This window comes from Arvicola amphibius, chromosome 6 (genome assembly GCF_903992535.2).
Source record: "Arvicola amphibius chromosome 6, mArvAmp1.2, whole genome shotgun sequence".
Lineage (NCBI taxonomy): Eukaryota > Metazoa > Chordata > Mammalia > Rodentia > Cricetidae > Arvicola > Arvicola amphibius.
In genome coordinates this window covers 148978-166046 of record NC_052052.2, presented here as the reverse complement: position 1 = coordinate 166046, position 17069 = coordinate 148978, and the positions used below count along the sequence as shown (strand labels likewise).

Sequence of the window (17069 nt, the reverse complement as noted above, 5' to 3'; positions counted from 1 at the left end):
ATAGCACACTGATAAATTTAGTTAATTAATTTAATTAGTAATGAATAAGTAATCACTAAGGCTGGCTTCTTCATGATATAGCAGAATGTACATACTTTCTTCTTTCTCTGTAGATGGAGACCCGGACACAGGGGTGGACCCAAGTGAACTGTGGCAGCTGGCTCAGGGACCACAGGATGAGCTGGAGGATCTTCAGCTCTCGGAAGAGGACTGAGGGCCTCCGACAAGTCTTGGAGGCTTGAGGCCAACAATTGTGCAGCAAGAGGGCAGTAGACAGGGCTTTACTGTTACAGCATAACAGAACAAGTGTACTAAAGCCATTTAGACCCTGAAAGGGAACTGGTTCTGCATAACCTTCTGTTGTCCCAGCAGGAGGCTGACCCTGACCTGCAGAGTAGTCCCAGTTCAGACGGGGTTGAGGGGAGAGGCTCCATGGCCTCTCCACTTTATCTGTCTTTGGTTTGTCTGCAGACCTCTACAGTTACTCCTAGAAGGTCTTTGTAAATTCATTACTTTCTTCTTAATCCACATGTTTTCCTTTTAAAATACTCTTGGTGTGTTTTTGCATCTAAAACCAAAAGGAAAAGTACCCTGGAGGATGGGCCATTTGATGGGTATCAGGGAGTGTATAATGGTTGCCTGCTAGATCATTAGAGAAGCTGAGAAGGATCTGGGGCCCCTGGGAGCAGAGCTATGGTCCCTGACCCGTTCTCCTGCTTGGGTGAGGCTCGGCCTGTGGGCAGGTGGGCCCCCTCATATGGAGATGTGGTGGTTGCTGGGGACAGGAGTTGCTGTCCTGGGCTGAGCTCAGGGGCTTGCAGGCTTGTTGACTGCAACGGAAGGGCCACAGGGAAACTGGCCATGTAGAAGACACGGCCCAGGCGCTTGGCTACCTACAAAGAGATGAAGCTGGGTCAATACCTGCCAGATAAAGGGGTCTGGGAGACTATCTCCAGTCACAAAGAACCCTTACGCCCTCTCTAGATTGATGAGAACACTTACTTGTGCTCTGATCTTGAGGGCAGGCCCTAGCTTCAGTCCCATAGTGTTCAGAAGGTGTTCTTCAGTCAGTAGAGGCAAAGTCTCTCCATCAATTCCTTGTTCTCTGAATACCTGGGGACAAGATAAGCCCACAGAATAGAGTTATATGTCTTGCATGAAAAATGACTCAGCAAAAGAATTGGTTCTTTCACGTTGGTTATGGGACATTGCTCGGGACAGGGCCTCCTGGCCTGGTTCCAGGGACCTGCTGCTCCCCTCACCCTGGCATACTCGCCACAGCCAGACAGGCCCCCAACGAAGTTGCAGACGTCGTCTACAGTCCATTTGTTGACATCCTCAGGGGCTGTGGTTTCATCATTGAAGAGTCCCCCCATGGTGCCTGGAGAGGAAAAGGATGTTACTAGGGCCTGGGCTTTTCCCTTGCATCCCCCCATGGGCTGACCGTTCTCGTAATTTTTTAAAGCTCTTGGTTCAGTGACAAAGGATTTTCTCCCCATGGCACCCCCTATTAGTGGGTGGCTAGGGTTGCCCACCTGTGTGGAAGAAGGGGCTGACTGCCCCACAGGGGAATCCCAGGGGCAGTGGAGGGGGCATTGTTGACCCTGAGAGAGGCCTCTTTGCTTCTGCTCTGGTCCCTCCTGCTGGGGCTTGTCTGGGAGTAGAGGCCTTGGCAGCTGCTGTCTCAAGGTCCTCTCCATCTGAATCATTGGATGGCTCCTCGGAGACATCTTGAGCCCAGAGGCCAGCCCCTGTCCTTTCCTTAGGTTCACTGGGCTGGGCTGCCGCAGCACCAACACTCCCCTTTTGAGGCTGGTTTTGGGCAGAGTCCTTGGGTGGGGTAGGGGGGCCTGGGCCCGGGGGTCCCTGGGGTGGCAGAGCCAGTAGTGGTGCTGAGCTGTGTTTCAAAACCAGCATGGAGCCACGTCGCTGAAGCTCATCTGGACCCTCAGGGATATGCAAGGCCACCTCTGGCGCCAGCAGTTGTGGGCGGTGAGTGCTGCCCAGTTCTTTCTGCCTAAGCAACTCCGACATCTCCAGCCTGGACCAAAAGGGCAGACAGCAGGAGTCAGCATGGGCATGCTTAAAATGACTCTCACTGGTCTTCAAGGTTCTTACCGAGCTAAGCTCTGTTTCCGTAGAAGCTCCTGCTGCCGAGCTAAAATCTCAGTCTGGGCAGAGGGCAGGAAGCTGTAACCTGGGAGAAAAGAACAGGCCATTCTTGCCCGACCCTCTGCACCTAAAGAGGGCCCTACAATGACACAAAGGGCTTAATATCTGCCTGTTTCTCACCTGGTGTCTGACACAGAGCTGTGGGCACCCCAAAAAATGGTGGTCGGAGATGGGAGCCCAGGGCGATGTGGGAGGCATTCTGGGGTGACAGCAAAGGGGGTGGCTGTGGCAGCTCCCTGTGGACAGCAGAATAGTGAACACATGCCCAGTTCCGACTGTACACCCCTCCCCCCCTTTCCTGTAACCGCCTCCGGGTGCACCCCCTGCCGCCGCCTCTAATTGCCGACCCCACGGGCGGTCGTTGAGTCCCTGGTTTTGGCTTCGGGTCGTGCTCTGCCCCCCGTCCAAGCTGGCGGCGCCAATTAATCTCCCCGGCGGCGCAGAGGCGCTGACCCTGTGGGCGGAGGCGGCTGCAGCGGTAATTACTGGGTGGGGGAGCACCTCTCATCCTGAGCCGTCCTGCGCAGGCGGGGAGGGGCACACGATGGGGTAATTAGCCACAGTCCTGAGACAGAAGGCAGCTGCAGATGCTGCGGTCTGTGGCCAGTGGGGTGGAATGGGGAGTGTTTAGGAAACTTGGGGCTCTTTCCCAGAGCTCTCCATGGTTCCACTAGTCCGCTGTGGAGGCAGTATGTACTTTGAACAGCTCTGATGTCTCTAGAGTTGTAACCCCAGCCCCCTCTGCACTCAGCTCTTCAAATTCCAGATAGTAAATGGCTTACTCTGCCTTTCTCAACACGCCACCAGTATTTAGGGCACCTTTACTAGGCTGGTCCCCAATTGCTCAACAAGGAAATTGGTCCTTTCTGTATATTCTTTCCCAGAAATATTTTCTTGCTCACAACAGCTGGTGTTAGGAGTCTCCTGCACTGGACCTTGAGCACGGTGCTTGCGGTACCCACACATATGTGATAAGGTCCAGAATGTGGCCTTGGCCTTCTCAAGTAACAAGCCTAGAGACTATGGGGCCTTGCTGAAACACCACCTTAGTACCTTTCAGAGAAGGATGGGGCAGTAGCTGGAACTGTTCCTTCCCGGTGCTGAAATAGGCCTTGCTTCCGACAATGACCTGTTGCAGATGAGGGCAGGTGTACTTCCAAGCTGCTAGGACTCCTCAAAGTTGCAGCTGCCACTTCTTGCCGAACCCTTAGCAGATCTGGGAAGGGAGGCAACAGGAGTAACTCAGATGCTAAGCTCCCCTGGGATTTCCCCTTGGTTATGGGGCATTGACCCAGTGAAGCCAAGAACAGAGCGGGAGGAGGAGACTCCCACATGTCCTGAGCTCTGTTTTGTGTCCCTGGGGCTGGAGGAGGATCAGCAGGGAGACAGTTTGCTCCAGGACCTATATGGTGCAGCTGGGCAGTGAACTTGGAAAGGGGTCTGATTGGTCAGTAATCAAAATAGGCTGGGGGAGAAGAGCTCCAAGCTAGATAGCTTGGTGTTTTGAGTATTTGCTCTAACCTCTATCACAAAGATGGGCTGTGCAAAGGTCAGAGTTTAAGGACACAAGGCTGTTCCAGGTCATTGGGGCAAAAGTTGGGAGGGGACCTCAAACAGAAGGCTGCCTAGGTGACTCCTTTATAGACAGGAGGCAAGAATAGATAGGAAGAACTTGTCACTCCCATTAAGCAATACATAGTACACATGGCCATGATAGTGGACCACTATTAAATGTGGGGGCACTCCTAGCCCATTTAGTCCACCTAGTTCGAGCTCTTCTTCTCAGCTGCTCCCCTGCTACCTATTTATAAATTACCTAAGAAGGGGAGGTTCGTCTAGCCAGGGCCTGAAGCCAGCTCCAGAGCCCAATAAGCCCCCCCCCATCCACGCCCCAGCCATCCTCTGTACAGTGGTGATTGACAACCAGCTTGCCTGTACACCCTCTCCTGCACAGGCCAGCAGCAGAGCAAGGAAAGCAATTAAAAAGAAGGATTTTTAAATTATTAACATTTAGTGAATTATTCAGGTTCTTGGTGCCTGAGTTGCCCTGGGGGACAGTACCTTCTGTAAGAATCTGAAATTCTGCTCCCTTCCCTGAGCCCCCAGCCACTTCTGCCAGAAAAGATTCTCCAGTGTTGCAGCTGAATAGGGTGTCTTACTATTCCTAGGCAGCAGGAGTAGTGCCTCAGGCTTGGCTTCTTTCAAGCAACATGAGCACTAGTGGCCATATCCCCCCTGTGACACACCTCCCTCCTTCCTGCCATGCCTACCCCACAACAACAACCTTGTGACAGTTTGACCACAGATTCATGGTATTGCACTGACTACTCGGAGTGGAGGAGAACCTAGCATATGCCACAGAACCCATATCTCTCCTATGTCCCCCCCCACCTGTGCCTTCCTCTCCCACTTAGGGATGGGAATGCTGAGGGTGGTGGTGTCACATACCATGGCTGGGGATACCCAGGTGGTAGAGACGTTGAGTTTCCTCAAAAGGGCCAGCCTCACTCAGGGCTGACATGAGCCGATGATAGTGGTCCTCAGGGGCCATGGTAGACTCCAGCTCTGGAAGCAGCAGAGTCTCTATTGGAAGGAGCACATGGCGAGTGCAAGTCAAGGCCTCCTCTCTGGGTTTCTACCCAAGGTCTGGCAAACCCTTCAGGACGCAGGAACTCATTGCTCCCTCCCCTTTCTATGACCTGCCTCCTTTTCCGGAGTTAGATTCTCACCTTGTGGGGACTTGCTCCGCACCTTCTTCTCTGAAGAACAGTCACTAGTAATGTAGGAGGAGCAGCCCAGTCTCTTGCCCAACAGTTCACCTGTAGAGGATGGAGTGAGCCCCACCCAGTGCCTCATGACTTGGAGGGAAAGCCACCTGTACCGTAGCTCAGCTTGGAACCCCAACCACTACCACATTCTCCCTGGCAGTTAAGACCTTGCCCAACCTGGTATCCCAGACCACAGGACACCATGACAGGTGGATGTGGAGCATAGCAAAGACACAAAGCAGTCCTGATGCTTGCCCTGGGCATGTAGATAGAAGTAATGAGAAGTTCACACCAATATTTCACCAGGCAGTCTCCTGTAAGTTCATGTTCTTTCTCAGCCCCACCTTGGGGGAACTGAGTGGCTTGCCTTTGCCACCTTGGATAGGGTTGGATACTGTGCAGGTGTGGGGGAGGCAAGTACAGAAGTCATGCTTCAAATCTCAGCCTACTTTATGCTGGGTCTTCCCAGCCCTGCCACCAGAAACTCCATTTCTTTCTCTAGTAACCTCTCTGCTACACTTATGACACAGAAAGGAAGCCATTGTCTCTCCTTGGCAGTATGTGCCCACCTACTCATCCAGGCTCCAGGCTCTTGAGGGGACTCCTGAGGAAGCCATTGTCTGTCCTTGGCAGATGTGCCCATCTACCCATCCAGGCTCCAGGCTCTTGAGGGGACTCCTGAACAACTCACCCCATAGTGCATAGCCTATATGCGCTATGTCTGCATACTGCATACTGCTTCCAGTATCCCCTGTAGGATCCAGAGATCATACCCAACTTGCCAAACCTCAGGCATTAGTTGACCCAATTCCAGACCATTCTAAACACTACTGCCCAGGTTCCTCCTGAGCTCCTGCCCTAAGGCTAGGGTATTTGCTGAGCAGCCCAAGCCATCTTGATTCCAGGTTAAATGTTGCTGTCTTTGCCCTCCTTATCCTCACCAGCTAGAGGAGTGTGGAGGAACAATTCCTTGGGTGATCCAAAAATCTCCATGATGCCCAGCAAGTGCTGTTTCCACATGTGCCCACCCTTCCCCAAAGCTCTACCATTAGCACCAGAGCCGAGTTCCACTTTTAAAAATTTCCTAAATCTGCCATTTTTATCAAACTGGGGAAGTGTGGCAGCAAAAAATGCCAATCAATCATTACATTATGGCTGACAGCATGGTGCTAATAACTTATTGATCTCAGCTACCTCACTGCCACTGGTCTAGCTGGCCATCTCAGGCTCTTCCTCAAAGAGAGGTACAGCACCCATTGTTTGGACAAGAGTTCCATCCATAATCTCTCAAGACAGATGGATCCAGCAGGCAGATGAAGGGTATCTGCTGCACTTGGGACCACCAATAGTGTATCAAAGACTAGTGGGCAGGAGGGGCAGCAGCTGATCTAGGCAGGGAGGAGGGTCACTTAGGTCTGTGTGGCCTAGTCTCACTCACTCTGTACATGTTGTTCTTATCCCAACCCACACATCCCCTTAAGGGTCAGGCAAGGGCTCTTTTCACAGCAGTCTGTCCCTACTTTAACAATGGTTACCTGCGAAGCCCAGAGAGAGAGAAGTGTGTGTGTGTGTGGTCTTTCTATTCCTGAAGTTTGGATAATAACCTGGTGGAGATGATCATGGAGTAAAGGCACCTCAAATAAGACCCAGTTCTGTGGCAGACTTAATGAAGTCACATTCACTCCCAGCACACCAGGGTGCTGCTAACACAGGCAGTATAACTATGGGAAGATGCACAAAGCCATATAACTTCCTGCAAGCCCTATAGTCCTCTCTTGTCCAGGAGGCAGTGGAAGAGTGAACCCCTACATAGACTGAAAGAAAGCCCCTAGGAACTAGGGACAAAACCCTAAGAGAATACCTAAGTGAAGCAATACACACATAGTAGTGCCACTATGAACCCCTGCATGCAGAGCAAAAGGAAGAGTGGCCAGACAGATGAATAAATATCACAGAGAGATGTATATATGTAGTACACAGACACCACAACAAGTATTATGATGGCCCTGGCTGGGAGGAAGTGTGTGCGTGCACACACACACACACACACACACACACACACACACACACACATACCCAAGGAGGTCTCTCTCCATGTGCAGGAACAGGGGAGGACCTGTGAGCTCAGAACATCACAATCATTATAGACTTCTTTGACTTTACCCAATCAATGGGACAATTAGATTTTATAAGGCGCTTGCTCAGCTGTTTCCACCAGGCAGGGCCTCCATCAGGTCCCCAGCTGTTCCAGAAGCAGCCCCCTACCAGCCCTCAAAGCCATTCAAGCACATGGGGCTTTGATAAAGATGTCCACTGTGGTGGACCACACCCACCCACCCAGTCTTTCCAAGCACCGCAGCCACACCAGACACTTTCCTAGGAGCCCAGGAGAGAAAGGTCCCTCAAAGCCCCTGAATCTCAGGCGTGCCCTCACTACAGCCTTATGGCCTGCTTTTCTGAGGAGTGTCATGATCTTTGCCAGTTGCCTCTCTGAACTCCTGTGGCTTCCAGTAGTCAGATTCCTTGGTGGTTCTGGGAACCCTAGCATTCTTTGCTCACCTTGCTCAGGTTCGGCACCCCTGGAAGGCAGAATTCGGGTTGTACATGTTCTGTGGGTAGGAGAAGTGAGCATTCTTCTGACACGAGTCATTCTATAGCAGCAGTTCTGAGCTTAGGAGAGGCTTACATGGTATCTGCCCCTTTGAGGAAGGGTCGGTGGGTCTTGGCCACTCGAAACCCACTCCACCAAAAGCAATAATGGAGCAGTCTCTGCTGTAGCCATGTCTGCCTGGCTGTCTGGGATTAACACAATTACCATCACATGTAGCCCCAGGGGAAAGCCAGCCTCACAACCCACCCCCCTTGCTGGCCTCTGGCTGCCAGCCAAAGTGCTCATGGCCTAAAGCTGCTGATTAGAGACTTGGGGAGGACAGTCTCTAGTCAGGATAGCTGTGGCCTCAGAGCCCCACTCTACCTTTGGGATCTCTTGGGTTCCTCACCTGCAGGTCCAAGGCCAATCTCCACGTTGCCTCTCTGGAAGTCACAGTGGCTTGGATGCTCAGGCATAACAAGGTGGTGGCTTTGATGTACGCTGGATATAAGGGTGGGGAGATCGTCCTGGCTGCAGAAGAGCAAGACAGACCAAGCTATGAGCTGCTTCATGAGTTGGAAATCTGGCACATTGTCGGTATGAGGGTACATGACTTGTGGACAGTATGCACTAAGTATGCAAAGCCAGCTGCACACCTCTGTGTGAGACCACTGACAGCACACATGTGTATGCCCTCTAAGCAGACCAAAGGGAAGTCAGGACCTGGTACTTAGACCTAATTGCAGTTCCAAGACAACCCTTTCAGCTATCCTTCTTGCAGAGAAAAGAAAGTGTGTCCTGATTTGCCCTGGAGGGCAGCCTGAAGAGAGAGTAAGCTGCCATATATACCGCCAGCTCTGGCAGCAAGAACATGGCACATACTCCCTAGTTCCTAGTTCTTTTACATAAGGAAACTGAAGTTCTGACCCGAGCTCTATAGCTGACAAGACTCACGCTCATTAGCAGAGTGCCACCACCAGGCGTGGGCAGGTCTACTCAGGACCTTTTGACTCGGTATAACAGCATTTAACTGTGTTTGTCCTTCCTGCTGAGTCATCTGAGTCCTCATCCACAGAGCCCCATAGAGGAGAGGATATATAAGTAGGAATTCCTTACCCTGGAGTTCTGTAAGCATCAGTAGAGAAGGAAGACACAGGAAGCCAAAGTCAGAGCAGGAGCAGTGGTACCTAGTGCTCAGCCCTCCATGGCTCACCTGTGACAGAGCAGCCTCAGATTCTGGCAGTGCCTCCACAAAGTGACCTAGGGATCAACTCTGAACCTCATTAAATAGCTCCCAGCCCCTGACCATGGTGACTGTAGCTGGGCTAATCCGGGGCTGGCACCTAAGCAGATCAGTTTCATCAGCAGACACCCAAGAGGGCCCCCGGCCTAGAGGCCCAGATGTGTTCTTCCCATCTCAGCACTACAGACCCAGAGGGCAGGTGGGGGTGTAAGTACGTTATAGGATTAATTGGCATGAGGCTCATCCCCTGCATCCTCATCAGTGTGGGGGTGTCAGAGAGAATTGCTATCTCAGCATGAGGTGGGTGTTGTGGGCTGACTAGTCACAGGCTGGAACAGCTACAGACTGGTCCCCATGGGGATTTCCTTCTAGTTAGGAGGTAAATCAGTTTCTAGGGGCTCCAGGGAGTGGGCAGAAAGTCTGTTGTTTGTGAACACAGCCTGACCCACAGAAGGAAAGTGAAATCTCCTGCTTGGACCTGTATCTGGAAAAGTCTGGTGACAAGATCAGAGTCACTAGGTACTGGATAGCATGATTCTATGGATTGATAGCTGGTAAGAACAGGACTTGAATTTAGCATCCACCTCCCATTCTGCCTTGGTAGTTTGTTCTGTGTTCTCAAAGATGATGCAGTTCTGAAAACCTGTTCCTATAGCTTGGTCATTCACTGAACAAATTATGCTGATTTTATACAGATCTGAAAAAATTCCATGCATCCATGGCCAAAACGTATTAATTATGCTCTTAGCGTCATGGTATGGGGTTCTTGAAGCCACAACTCAACCTCTGCTTCCCACTGCATTCTACTACATGTTATGGACCAAGCCCTGGAGTATCTCAGGAGGTTGAGGCATGGACGAAGAGATGTATGGTCGTGGTAGAGCCAGAATGCTGCAGGGGGAGGATCATGAGGAGGCCAGAAAGACAAAAAGATTGGCCTAGCACACCTTCTTGGGGTCTCCATCCTGTTCCTTTGGTCTTATCATGAAATCCAGACTTGTTCCCCTCCCTGTCAGTGTAGGGACCCTCAGGGTCCAGAGGCTATGCTGCTCAAGGCTTCACAGGCATATGGGTGAGTTATGATTCTTGCTTGATCCAAGCAGACAGGTGGTTCCCTACATGGTTTGTCAGAGGACCAAAGACAGATGGATGATGGATTAGTGCAAACAAGTGAATAGACAAGTGGAGACTGACAACAGAGATGGATTCATAGACGGAAACTAGAGACAGAAGAACGAGTAGGCAAGCCAACCAGGCAAAACAAAGGGCCAGGTGGGGGTAGCACAAGGCAGCTGGTCTTGGCCACCTGTGGCCCTTCCTTTCTAGACACTGGATCCACCAGTAGGTAAGTTGAAGGCTGTCAGTACTCCTGGCCTTCTTCCCCCTGACTATTGGAACTAAGGGACTTCTTGAGGGGCACCAGGCTGCAGTTGTTGACACTGTGACAAACTTGTATGGGCACATCCTCACTAAAGCCTTGTGAATGTGAGGAGGTCACAGGAGGTAAGAATTGCTCCTGGAGGAGAGGCATAGGCACCAGCCTCCCTACTGGTCTTGCTGATAAATCTATCCTGCAGCATGTATAGTAAAAAGCTCATGAAATGTCATCAGTGTTCATGATGGTTCATACAAACGATCAGTTGAGCTGGAAACTTCAAAATTAGGTAGAAATAAGTTTAAAGATTTTTTTTTATTGCAATGCAACCCCAGGATGCAGGCTTTGCCAATCACACAAATAATAACACATCTGAAAGAAGCCAGGACAGAGATTCAAATGTGACTGGCCTGGAGCCTGGCCACCGAAGGCCACATTCCACTGTTCGACTTTTCCTGATGTATGCCCTGTAGGTCCAGGGGTAAGACTGGAGCCCACTAGCCAGAAGCTACAGCGGGGCATGCTTACAGACCTATTCCCTGCTCCTCAGAAACTGGGAGACTGGATCTTCCCAACACTCCAGCTTCCTTATATGGTGACTTCATTTTCATCTCCTTGCGACATCCTGTATTTGCAGCCCCCACCGTGCTTCCATATTATGAATCTATGTGTTCCTAAGAAAACCCCTGACCTGATAGGCGAGGGTTTTCCCAGAAGCATCCTTTCAAAACATGCTTACTTGCTGAAAAGCTTTCTGTGCCTTCTTTCTTGAAGATAAAACCCAATAGGTCCAGCATTCAAGGCCCAGATCTTTAGCCTCCACCTGGCCAAACTGGCCTCTCGTATCTCATTCTAACACAACTTTGCAGAATCCCTTTGCCCCTATCCTTCAAAACGTCACTCATATATAACCATTCTCATCTCCTGGTCCATTTCTGGGAGGTTAAGCAGAGAATATTACAGCCTCATCTCTGAGTAGATGGATACAAATGGACAGTCCATCAGGGACAGCATATACGCAGACTCTAGAACCTCTCTTCTAAGAACCTCTGCCTGTGCTACTTGGCATGTGAGATGTGCTTGGTTAAGGTGGGATCCTGCCACCCAGTTTGCCACAACCTGGGCTGTGCAAAAAGACATAGAAAACCTGGTGGATACTCAGCTCACATTGGTTTATATTGGTCAAAATAATGAATAAGACGGGTCCATCGGCAGAAGAGGGAGAAGAGGCAGGCAGCCTAGCATAAGCAGGGCCCAAGGGGAAGCACAGCAATAAAACTCCCTGCTGCCTGTGATGTGTGTGTAGAGCCTCACAAACTTGGACTCCTACCTGCAGGATGTTTCTCTGAAGGAGATATTCACATCCCAGTGGGTGTGGACTCTGAAAAGGGAAAAACAGAGAATCAGCGTGGCTCCGGAATATACCTGGGCAGAAGGATATACATGAATCTGATTCTGGCATCTTGTTGTACCAGTAGTTAGGGCAGTGGCTAAGAGGCAATGCCCCATGCCAAGTTAAATGTGCTTCAGTTCCCATTTGCCAGGTCAGAGTCAGCTTCTGGATTTACCAGAAATGAATGAGGACAACAGTCCTGACTCACTTCACTTTGGGCACCTAAAGTAGCATGGCTGCATAGTTGGTGAGGGAATATCGTGTCCTGAGGCTTCCTATACATGGTACTTATTCTACTAAAATCAAATTTCTAGTTGCCAGGGCTGTTTCAGCCAGTGTGAGATCACACCAAGAAGAACCTCACAGCAGCCACTTGAAGGAGACTTGGATCATGAGCCCAGGTTGGTACAGGCTTCTGGGTCTCACTGCTACCAACCCATTTTCTAAAAGTGACCCCTGCAGAGAAACAAAGTGCCTGGATGAGCTGTCAAGAAAGGTTCCTGCCTGTGCCTGATACTCACAGTGTGTGTAGACCCTTGACTGTGCTGTCCCACCCCCACCCCACAGTAGCCTCCTAGCCTGGTGTGGAATCAGTACCTTCTCTTCATGATATGGACATGTGGATCATCCTCCTGCTTCAGGCCTGGCTGCTGCCTACAAGCTGGGCCACTTCCATCACTGTCACCGTCACTGGCTGAGAAACTGGGGGTTCTTTCTTTCTTTAGGGCATGTGTAGGGGGCAAAGTGACTGTTCTCTTATCGGCCAAACGTCCCCGGTTCTGAGAAGGTGGGAAGAGGAGGGTTAGGTTAGGTCAGGCCTTCAGCCTCCAGAGTCTGGACCAAGGTGCAGAAGCCTCATTGCTATAGACCAGCACACAAGGATGATAGTGTGGGACCCACAGGCTCCAGTCCAGTTCTTCTCTGTAGGCCCAGCCTCAGGGATGGCTCATCTTACATGATAAGTCCCACCTTCCACATCCTAGAGAATGCCTCTCAACCCCAGTTCATTTCATGGGACTGGAAGGGGGCAGAGTTCTAGCCCCATTCTCGCTATCCATTGTCAAACAGAAACATCAATGAACAATCTTTTTTTTTTTTCAATTTCTTTCTCTCCACCCCCAGCCCTGATTTCTGAGATACTGGGCATGCTAGGCAAGTGCTCTGCAGTCTGAACAGTGTCCCACTCTGGGCTCTGGGAGCCATAGTCTCTGCTGCATTTGCCATCAGGAGTCTTTTGGGGCCTGCATTTGGTTACTTTTCAGAGTAGGTGATAAGGACTCTGTAGTACCAAGTCAGTGTTGTGAGTCACTACAGTCTGAGGACTGGCCCCAGGACAAGAGGGTTACTTCTATGACCCCCTTTAAGATCTATTTGACTTTTGTCCTTCGCGGTTCTAGGGACAGGAGAGCGAAGGTTAGGCTGCAGGGGTAAAGCCCTTTCTTACACTTGGGATTTATTCTACAGACGTTATACCTACAGGGCTTGTGTCCCAGGCCTCTGTAATCCCACAGGCTTGGGGAGTCATTTCTATGAGTGCTTGCTTGTCTCTCGATAACAGAAACAAGTTTTTTTCTTTCTTACATACAATGGGACACAAGGGCCATGAGATTGTCACTTGGAAAGGAGCCAGAACCAGTTGGCTATTGCAGCTTCAACCCCACGACACTTGCACCTTCCACACCCTAAGAGTACCAGGAGTTGGGTCTTGGGTGGTACCTGGGGGATGACCCATGAGAAATGGTACAAAGAACCTAGATGGCTGTCCCGATAATACTGAGAATATAGCTTTCTTTGTGTACTGAAAATGTCAGCCAGCCCTGTAGCTTAACATATTTAAAAACATCTGAAAACCTAACCAAGAGCTAGCCTGCTCAAACAGTGGGAGGGGTGCTATCGTTCAGGGCTTCTGATTTATGTGCACACTGTATTCAAGTACTGGAATATTTGTGATACTGATACATACTTGTGGTCCTGATTGTTGGGTACGGTGGGAAAGGGGGGAAGTCTTTCTAAGAAGGAACCAGGAGTAGGAAAGTTGGCCTCAGCTCTGAGTTGTCTCCCACCCATGGTAGGGATTGGGAGGCCTAGATAAACAGCAGGCCCATTCCTTTCTGAGCTGCAGGTTTTCCACTTGAAGTGAGGGAGGCACGGGGCTACTTGTCCCCCAGGCTTGTGGGGTGCTAAACGTGAATTGGTTTGTAAGCAGCATGATTCCTCCCATCCAAACAGAAAACAGAACTCTATAAACCTAATGAGGACCCCTCCCCGACTAGCTACCTGCAGGGTGCAACAGTAGAGAGATTTTGACCTCTGGTTCCAGCAGTTGGTGGAATGATGCCTGTATTCACCTACATGTTTTGTGAACCTAGTATGTTGGCCTGCATTAGATCTGGCAGGCTATGCATGTGGTTCCATTCATCTGCCCCAAATGCATGAGTTTGTGGTTTCCCAGCATGCCCTTCAGGGCCCATAAGGAACCAATAAGGATGCTCCACCACTAACCCAAATGAAACAAACTTAAAGTGGACAATTGGGTCCTATCGTGGCATCTCTTTGCCTCACTCTGCCCCAGCAGACAGTATGCTGGGTGAAGCCAGGTACAGCTCTAGTTCAACATCAAGACCCTTATTGCACTTCCCCCAAGTGCTCTTATTCCCTCTCCTGAGGTAATCTCTTTTTTCAAATGAATCCGTCAAACCATTCTTGCATAAGGGCATGCATGCTTGATCCCTAATCTCTCTTGTTCTTCAAGTACTCAATACATTGTCTACCTTTGGTGGGATTCTGTAACCAGTTCCCAACTTTAGTTCACTAGATACTTATACAGCCTGCTTTGACCAGGCTATTCCATCAGGACACTCAGACATTTAGGCATATACTGTGCAGGATTCCAACTCAGCACCCCAGAGACACAGGTTGCTCACACTCAAGCCTGGGACTATCCCAGATCACAGTCAAAGCAAGTCAGTACTGTCATGCCTCAGTATGAGCCCAACCCCAGAATCAGCATCACTCCCAGGTGTGCCAGATGATTTGGTGACCTCCAGATCTAGGCCAAGAAGAATGACATGATCCAGGAATAAGGCTATGCATCATTTCCATGATTTGAATAGCAACAGTTCCAATGATGGAAGAAGTGGAAAGAGGTAACTCAGTGTTTAAGAACGCTTGCTGTAGCCGGACGGTGGTGGCGCACGCCTTTAATCCCAGCACTTGGGAGGCAGAGGCAGACGGATCTCTGTGAGTTCGAGGCCAGCCTGGTCTACCTGGTCTACAAGAGCTAGTTCCAGGACCAGCTCCAAAAAGCCACAGAGAAACTCTGTCTCAAAAAACCAAAAAAAAACCCCCCCCCCCCCCCAAAAAAAAAAAGAATACTTGCTGTGAGTTTGACGTCAGCCTGGTCTACAGAGTGAGTTCCAGGACAGTCAAGGTGGTTTTACACAGAGAAAGCCTGTCTCAAAAAAACCAAAGCCAGAACCAAAACCACAACCACAACCACAACAACACTTGCTGCTCTTGCAAAGGACCTGGGTTTTGTTCTAAGTATTCACATGGCAGCTTAATACCATATTCAATTCTAGTTCCAGGGCCTCTCTGGCTTCATAGGCACCAGGCATGCATGAAACAGACACACACATAAAACAAAAATAATCTTAAACAACAGCTCACCCTGTATCCAACCTGGAAATTTGCACCCGGGATTCCTTCTCTTTCCCAGGTACAGTCTGGGAGAGTGTCAAGAAACCTACTGACATATTTACTTTTCTCAGGTTCCTCTAGCACATCAACAGGGTTGAGGTTAGGATATTCATTCCCAGACACCATAGCCACCACTTCTGAAGCAGAAACCCAGCCCTTCTGCCCAACAAGCTCCAGCTTATCTCATATCTCACCACGGGCGAGGATATTCTACAGCCTGGACAATCGCAGATCGGGGGGTGCACTTGCAGGATCCCCTTGGACATAAGCGTCTTCAGGCTTTTCCCTGCCAGGAGACCAAGCAGAACACGTGAGGGAGAGGCCAGGTGCATTAGCATGCTTTTCAGGGGCATAGCTGCAAGGCCAGATTTCCCTCTTCCACGCAAAAATTCATGAAATTGTGCACGAAATTCACAATGATCTTTTAAACCCACCGTGCCCAACTTCTCATCTGAAATTCTCTCTCACCTTTGTGGCAGCTGGTTGGGAAATGCGGGGTCTCTAAAACTCAATTCCGAGCAAGTGCCCTCGCCTGACCAAGGGATTACTCCCCCCCCCCCCCTTCTCTAGAGCTCCACCCTCTCCAAACCGGTCCCATGGGAACTCATGACAGAGGCTAGGTAGCTTGAGACCCTGATGAGGTGACAGGTGAGAAGGGGATCTGGCTTGCTTCTGCACTCTCTTCCTCGCAGGAAGAGACAGGCCTAATGGGAGGCGTGACCCCCTAAACCGAACACATTCACGTCTCTAACTTTTTAACTCTCAGCGCAGCGCTAACGCTTATTGAATCCGGCTCAGGAGCCTCCATATCGTATCCAAACAGGCTTTGGCTGGCAGTATCGTCGACGTTGTTAGGTTCCGCTGCCCCCACCTGCTGACACAGCCTCCACTAAGCGTGCACTCCCACCCTTGCCGCAAGTGCACCCCACCACGCCTGTCAAGAACCGCTGGCTGGGCGCCTGTGGGGAAGAGGCGCCCCTCCCACTGGCCTCTCCCGAGTTCCCGTAAACTTCCCCTGCCTTCACGGCTCGCAGACCCAGAACCCTTTGACCTGGGCTGAAGAGATCAAGGAGGCTGAGAAACCTTGGCTGTGTCCACTAAGTCGCTCGTGCCTGGGCGGGTGGACCGGAGGGGCTGGCGAGGGGTGGGGGTGGAAAGAGAAGGGTATCCCCAGCACTAGCCCTGGAGACACAGCGCCCCCTCTGGGCTAATGCTAGGTGTCCCAGGTGGCAGAATGAGGAACCTGGGGGCACAGAAGAGGAGGGACAAGCGGGGGCTCTAGCCCCCACCGTGACCGCACCTTTGTGGCGGATGCTGCGCTTCCAGTCCTTGGCGGTCTCGCGGCCGCTGACGAACTGGAACTCGTTGGGTGTGAGCCACTCGCCCCGGTGTCGGATGGACGGGCCCTTGCTGCCCTGGCAGAGTTTGCGTACGTAGAGCAGAGCGCGGTTGGCGCCGCACTCCACCTCGATACACGGCTCGCCGTTGTCTAGCAGCGGCTGGAAATCCGGTGCCGCGGCAGCAGTAGCTGAGAAGCGCTCGAAGGCCAGCGGGTCTCGGGGCAAGTAGAGATGAGGCGCGGCCTCGTGCAGGTTAAGGTAAGCGCGCGGGGGGCGGAGTGAAGGAGCCAGCAGCGCCTCGTAGCCCGAAGCTGAGGCGGGCAGAGAGGCGGCCGGGGGCAGGGCTGCTGCAGCGGGCAGAGGCGCCAAGTAGGCGGGCAGTGGTGGCAGCGGCAGTGTGGCCAGGGTCGGGTGGAAGGTGGCCAGGGCCAGGGCCAGGTCCTCGCGGCCCGGGAGCTCCTTTTTCACTGCTGGCATGGCACTCAGATG

The 17069-nt window shown here is 51.3% G+C and overlaps 2 protein-coding genes across 2 annotated transcripts in view; one reads left to right on the top strand and one right to left on the bottom strand.

Moving 5' to 3' along the window:
• Noc2l (NOC2 like nucleolar associated transcriptional repressor) overlaps positions 1-548 on the top strand; it is a 12213-nt gene extending 11665 nt beyond the window's left edge. The window contains exon 19 of the mRNA XM_038335441.1: positions 114-548. Within this exon, the coding sequence (XP_038191369.1) occupies positions 114-214 (101 nt within the window). The 3' untranslated portion in view covers positions 215-548. The remainder of the gene's footprint in view (positions 1-113) is intronic.
• Positions 70-17069, bottom strand: Samd11 (sterile alpha motif domain containing 11). The gene is made up of 14 exons (XM_038335438.1): positions 16541-17069; positions 15435-15526; positions 12139-12320; positions 11479-11529; positions 7940-8061; positions 4902-4991; positions 4621-4755; positions 3226-3388; positions 2293-2408; positions 2119-2197; positions 1536-2041; positions 1263-1381; positions 1003-1113; positions 70-893 (listed from the first exon to the last, which is right to left on the bottom strand). The coding sequence occupies exons 1-14, from the start codon at positions 17055-17057 to the stop codon at positions 651-653; spliced, it is 2526 nt and encodes an 841-aa protein (XP_038191366.1). The 5' UTR covers positions 17058-17069; the 3' UTR covers positions 70-650.